Source organism: Nipponia nippon, unplaced genomic scaffold (assembly GCF_047370975.1).
Source record: "Nipponia nippon isolate SJK-2023a ecotype South Korea unplaced genomic scaffold, ASM4737097v1 scaffold_4, whole genome shotgun sequence".
NCBI classification, from domain to species: Eukaryota; Metazoa; Chordata; class Aves; order Pelecaniformes; family Threskiornithidae; genus Nipponia; species Nipponia nippon.
In genome coordinates, this window is record NW_028262358.1 from 71,741,093 (window position 1) to 71,747,092 (window position 6,000).

The 6,000-nt window shown below is 51.9% G+C and overlaps 1 protein-coding gene across 2 annotated transcripts in view; it reads right to left on the reverse strand.

Moving 5' to 3' along the window:
• SLC35F1 (solute carrier family 35 member F1) overlaps positions 1–671 on the reverse strand; it is a 251,455-nt gene extending 250,784 nt beyond the window's left edge. For both annotated transcript variants that reach the window (XM_087777055.1, XM_087777053.1), the window contains exon 1: positions 125–671. In XM_087777055.1, coding sequence (XP_087633181.1) covers positions 125–327 — 203 coding nt within the window. In that variant the 5' untranslated portion in view covers positions 328–671. The remainder of the gene's footprint in view (positions 1–124) is intronic.
• Between the last annotated feature and the right edge of the window lie 5,329 nt (positions 672–6,000).

Consider the following 6,000-nt stretch of genomic DNA (forward strand, 5'->3'; position numbering starts at 1 on the left):
CGAGGGGGCCGGGCCGGGGCTCCCCCGACGGCCGGCCCCGGGACCTGCGCGCCCCAGGGCGAGCGGCGGCGGGGCGGGGAGCCGCGCCGAGCCGCCGGAGCCCCGGTCCATGCCCCGTCCTCACCTGTTCAGCACTTTCCTGATCCTCTGGCGCACGCTGGAGGAGGGCGCGGAGATGCCGCTCCTGCCGCCGCCGCTGCCGCCCTCCGCCGGCAGGTTCTCGATGGTGGCCACGACATGGCTGGGCTGCGGCGGGTGGTGCGGCGGCGGCGGCGGCTGCGGCGGCGGCGGGTGGCGGTGGTGGCGGTGGCGCTCGGGGGAGAGCATCGCGGCGGGGCTGCGCCTCAGCGGAGAGCGGGGCGCATCCCGGCGGGAGGGCGGCGGGCGCTGCTGCCGCCGGCGCTGGCTCCCTCGGCTTCCGGGCAGCGCCAGACCCTCGCCCGCTCCTCCCTCACTGGGCTGCCATGCAGCGAGGGGCGGGCTGCTGCCGCCGCCGCCAGCGAGTGCCGCTCACGGTCGACGAAGTGGCAGCAGTTTGGCGACCCTCCTCCTCCTCCCCACACTCCCCGCGCCCAGCCGGTGCCTCCCCCCGGCGGAGCCGCCGCAGCGCCGCCTCGATCCCCTTTGTTCCCCGCTCGCCGCCGCCCCCCGCACCCCCGGCGCACGGCTGCCGCCGCGGCCCGGCCCGGCCCGTCACGGCGCGGCGGCGGCGGCGGAGCCCCCTCGCAGCCCTGCGCGGCGCCGGCCGCCCCTGCGCGCCGCGGTGCCGCCGGGCGAGCGCGGCGGAGGCGGCGGCGGCCGCCAGGGGGCGCCGGCGGCGGCGGCGCCCCCGCTCCCCCCCGCCCCGCCGCTGCCGCCGCGGGGGCCCCCGGGGCCGCGGTCCCTGCCCGGAGGGGCGGGGGCGGGGGTCCCCCCCGGGCCTCCCTCCCCGCAGGCCGCCGAGCTCCGCGCTGGGTACGCGAGGGGGGAGCCGGGCCAGCGGGCTGCTTACCCCCAGCCTTCACCCCATTAAATACCGATTTGGGGTGTTTAGTGGCCTTTGGGGAGTTTGGGTTTGGGGGTTTTTTTTGCTAGTCAGTTGGCTCTTGCCTACAGCTGGGCAACGCGGCATCTCCTCCATCGGTGTTAATTCCTAGGAACCGCCATGCGTTTGTCCTCTGAAACGTGGCGTGGCCTGTCTCGTCTGAGTGAATCGGAAAAAGTGTAAATAAAAAATGCGTCTGAGCAACACCCTTGCTCTTACGCTGCCAGAGGCCCGTAAGGCACCGCGGGAGAGACGGCCGCCGCCGTGAAGTTCAGAGCTCCGTACATTTTTCATAGGGACGGTGCACTGCGAGTTCATGCCTGGGCGAGGCTTGTTACAGACTATTGTGTTAGTCTCTTTCAGATACAGGGAGCCGCTCTGAAAAGAGATGGAATGAACGTGGTTTTAATATTTCTTATTCTAAAGAGTAAGATATTCCATTTTAAAAATTGAATTAGGCTCAGAGGAGATAAAACATACACGTACCTTTTAAATCGATCACGTCCCTCTGAAACGTATTACCTGATAATTTTGCAAAGTCCTGTAAGTGAAATAAATTTGAAATTTCACCTTTTCCATTCTATTGTTCCCCCTACTTATTTTTGTCAAAGATTCTTTTCCTATATTCCTGTTTGTACGAACCTTACACAAAGGCGTGAAGGTGAGAGGAACGTTCGTAAAAACCGGGGACGTGTGGTTACAAAGCTGTGGAGTGTCCCCCAGGGAAATCAGATAGATGTAATACTCGAAATTACTTTTCTTTTTTTTTTTTTTTTAAATGACTAGCTTTCAGGTCGGTAATGTCTGTTTATAGGAACCATTCCTTTTGCCAATATTAATTTTTAATATGTCGGTTTACTCTGAGCACCTCAGCAGCCTCAGTCTAAGAGGTCTTCAGACAAGATCCAGTGGAGCATGTTGCTCTACCAGAGGAATGCTTTTGAAGATGGGGCTCGTTCACTCGAAATCCTCTAAAGTTTATTCTCCGTTCTGGGCAGAAAGCCAGCTGTTTTCAGCGCGAGCCGAACGTCGCTTGAATCGGATTATGCTACTAAGGGATTCTCCTCTCTCCTATTCCCCCCATGGCAACCACATGTTTCCGTAAGTGGAGAGAAGATGAGGTTCATTCTCCCTGGCAGCTCTGGGAAGGGACAGAGCCCCCAAAGCCTCAGTGCCTGCAGCCAGGGCGGTACGACGTTACCTGCGGGGCCGGCCGCCCGGTACCGCCGTCGCCGCTGTGTGCCGTCACCGTGTGGTCCCGCCGTAGCACCCCCGACTCCCACGCTCGTCTCCATCCCATGTACCTCTAGCACCCATCTGGTAACATTTCTATGCCCTATGTTAACCGTGCTGTTTCTCCAAGCTGCGGCTGGATGGCAACTGCAAATATTCTGGAAATAGTCTCTGTGCCCGTATGAGAGGGTTTAGATAAGAGATGTGTTTGCTTCTGGGTGCTCAGTGGCCATTTCAGACTAATCCGACAGCTGAGCGGATCAGAACAACCGCGTTCGTGTAACTTTATTCCTACCGATTAAACCAAATGAATGCATACCTGAAGTCCGATTTGGGATCTGCCGACAAACAGGGGGGCTATGGGAAGCTCCTGTCCTCAGGACAGCGCCCTTGTTTGGCAGCCCCCTTTTTACCGATGTGGAGGGAAACTGTAGGTCCATGCAGACGGCCCTGCTCCCATCGTGACGAACGGATTTCTTGCACATGTAGGTCTATCACAAATACGATGCCAAACTTTTGCTGTGTCCAGTAAAACTTTCCAATTACTTTTTGGTTTGTCTCACTATCAGACCGCACGCGTAGCATTACGCCATCACATGGCTTCATGCGTTTAATGTTGTGGCTTAGCCATGCTGTTTTTTTCCCATGATTAGGCAAAATTGCTGGGTGGAAGAATTATACTGGACGTATTCTGTTTAGTAATATCAGCAGATTGACTGCATCATACAATCAGTAGTGACTGATGGAGAAGAGCATTTTTTAACATTTTAATAATTACTCAAGATGCTGTTCATGTGGCTCCATATCCCTCGCAGCCTGAGCAGTCTTGGCCCGATTTCAAACACAGGGCTAAGCACGTTCAGCTCCCTTGTAGCTGCTTCGCAGTGTGTTGACATACAGCTATGGCATGTCTGGCATCTTCATTAATGTAATACCCAACTGGATTAATTCTACCGGAAGATAAGAATAGAATTTGTATAATTGTGAAAAAGTACTTTTTGTTAAGCATTTCATCCCACTGAGTAGCAGATGAACATGCTAGAGGTTAGCCCAGTGACTCCTCTTCATGGTTTACACTGAGGAAGTTGCTTTGCCTTCTAGCATGAAGTCGGTTTTTAAGTCTGCGTTTTCCAAAATTGTCACATGAGTTTAAAGCCAGGTTCTCCAAGGTGCTGAGCTGACTCAGCCTTTTTGGTCATCAACGTCCTCCATAAATAAAATGAAAACACCTCTCCATGATCACCAAGTCCTTTTTACTTTTGAGTTTCTGTCGATAAACATGCACAAAGCTGTTGAAACAGCAGCCACACCAACTTGCTTACACGCTGCCCAGGGGCCTGGCTCAAGCCTAAATCCGAATGCCTGAAGCCCAATCCTTAAGCTAAGTGGAGATGTCCTCTCCTGGGGGTCTGACCTTGTAGCTGTGCTCTGACCCCACTCAAGACCTGGCAGGACTTGCAGGAGGACCAGAGGCTAACCAGTAACTAGGGGGACAACATGGCACGAGTAAAACTTATAAGCAGGGGAGTCGTGTCAACAAATAGGAAATTCAAGATGTGCACATCCATCTCTATGTAGGCTGAATGCTGGAAGTGGGGACCTGGGCTCTCACCTCAGCTTAGCCAAATTTTAGAGAGTTAAAACTCAGTCTTTCCTATTCCAGCTGAGTCTCCTGGAATTGCTGAAATTGCTCTTCTGCAGTACTGTAGGCATCCCTTGGTTCCCAACTGATGAACAGCTCCAAGAAAAGAAACCCAAATTCCCGTGGTTGCAGCTCTCGCCTAAGATGTGGAACAGCTGTGAGTGTTGAACTCCCAAGGCTGGCTGGCTGGCTTGTCGTGGGGATCCAGTCAGGCAACCAGCTTGCCCCATCATATTTTTTTCAGGGCTGGGAAAACTGAGGTACTGAAGCAGCTCTGGCCAAGACTGGACATGGTCTCTCACCTCTCAAGCAAGCACCAGGGCTACCAAGAGGATGACTCATGATCTCTTTTTCATCTGTCAGAATGACTGTTCTATATTTGCTGTTTGATTTATATCCAAGTTATACTTTGATTTATTAATATTTAAATGTTAATATTTGATATAACATTTTATTTATATTAAACACTTTTATTTGATATAAACATTGCTTGATTATTACTAATAAATCAAATAGTACATTAGTATTTGATTTTATACCTGTAATGAAATAGTTGCAGGTGGAGGGAATGAGAAGACCTTTTGTTAGCACGCTCTACTGCAACACCATATGGGTCAACGGTAGCTCACAGCCGAGATTCGTCCCACTTGCTCCTGCATGGTGTTCCAGAGAGGAGGCATGACTCACGTCTGGTGAGTTTGAGTTGAGCGCCGTCCTGAAGCTGCAGTGCTTCTGCTTAGCTTATTTAAAAGTAGCCCGGGTATCTTTACACGCAGCGCTGCACAGGGCAGTGGTGACAGCCTTTGTTACGGTGCTTTTGGGGGACAAGTAACAGCCACAGAGGCAAGGTTTGCACAAAAGCCCTTTCCTCAAAATCCTTCCAAGCCTCTTCTCAGGCCAAGTTTTTATTACGAGAGCCCAACTACTCCAGCCACCTCCCAACACCTGAGAAAGACTCAGAGAAGCAACAAGTTTCCAAGATGTGAGTCTGACTAGGAGAAAAAGAAGCAGGGGTAGAGCACAGCAGCACAACCTTTATATTAATCCCCAGCCTCCATGCACCAGCGTCCCATTTCAGCACCATCGTTGCCATCCGCCAGGCTGTTACAGGTAATCAGGGCCTCAGAAGTCAACTTCTTCGGAGATGAGAAGTCAGCAGTTCTGAATCTGAGTGTAGCATGTTTATGCATACATGCTGGTGGATGAACAGCTGTGGAAAGGCAACATAGCTGTGGGGAATCTCAGCACACAGCCCACGTACGGTTCCTAGACAGCAACTCTGCATCTAACAAAACAAGAGGAAGAGGGCATGGAGGCCCGCCGGCAGAGCTGCTCCTCCCGCTGGCTCCTCACTCCTTTGCAGCACAAGCAAGGCAAGACACACCACCTGCATCACACGAGGCGTGGGGAAGGTTGTGGGTAACAATGCCTATTTTCACATCCACTGTAACAATATTTTGTATTTCTCATTAGTTGCAGGAGGGAATATACCAACTGACTGTAATAATTTTCATTCTTGTAGGGGAATATTTACACACAGACACACAGAGACAGGGAGAATTACATTGCAATACCACTGGAGCCTGAGACCAATCAGCTGAGTCCATATAAAAAAGATAGATTATACAATACAGAAAAGGTAAAATTAAATAGAATTTATTCGTTTCCATCACCTTGGGTGAGCAACAAAGGCACAATAAAAAGTACAATAAATAATCTGCGAATGCCTTAGCTTACAACAGTACAAGGTTCACAAGCAGTTCAGAAACGGAACATCTGAGATAGCTCAGTTTCTCCAGAGGAGGGTGGGGAGAGTTCCTGTCTCACGTATGATTGCCTCTTCAAGATTTCACTTGCTTGGCTGCTGCAGCTACCATTTCAGCAGAGTTTGTAGCAGCCATGCAGTCACCGGTAGCTTTTAGACAGTGGCAGATATTTACCTACTTGTCCTTTCCCTCATTTGCGTAAAAATAAATGAATCCTGTAGAGGTTAACTAAGAAGTGTATTAACTTTCCTGTTTTGCTTGTAGCATAGGTCACTCACAGACTCAAAACCTCAGATTGGAAAGAAAGCTGAATCTGAAAAGAAACAACAGCAGCT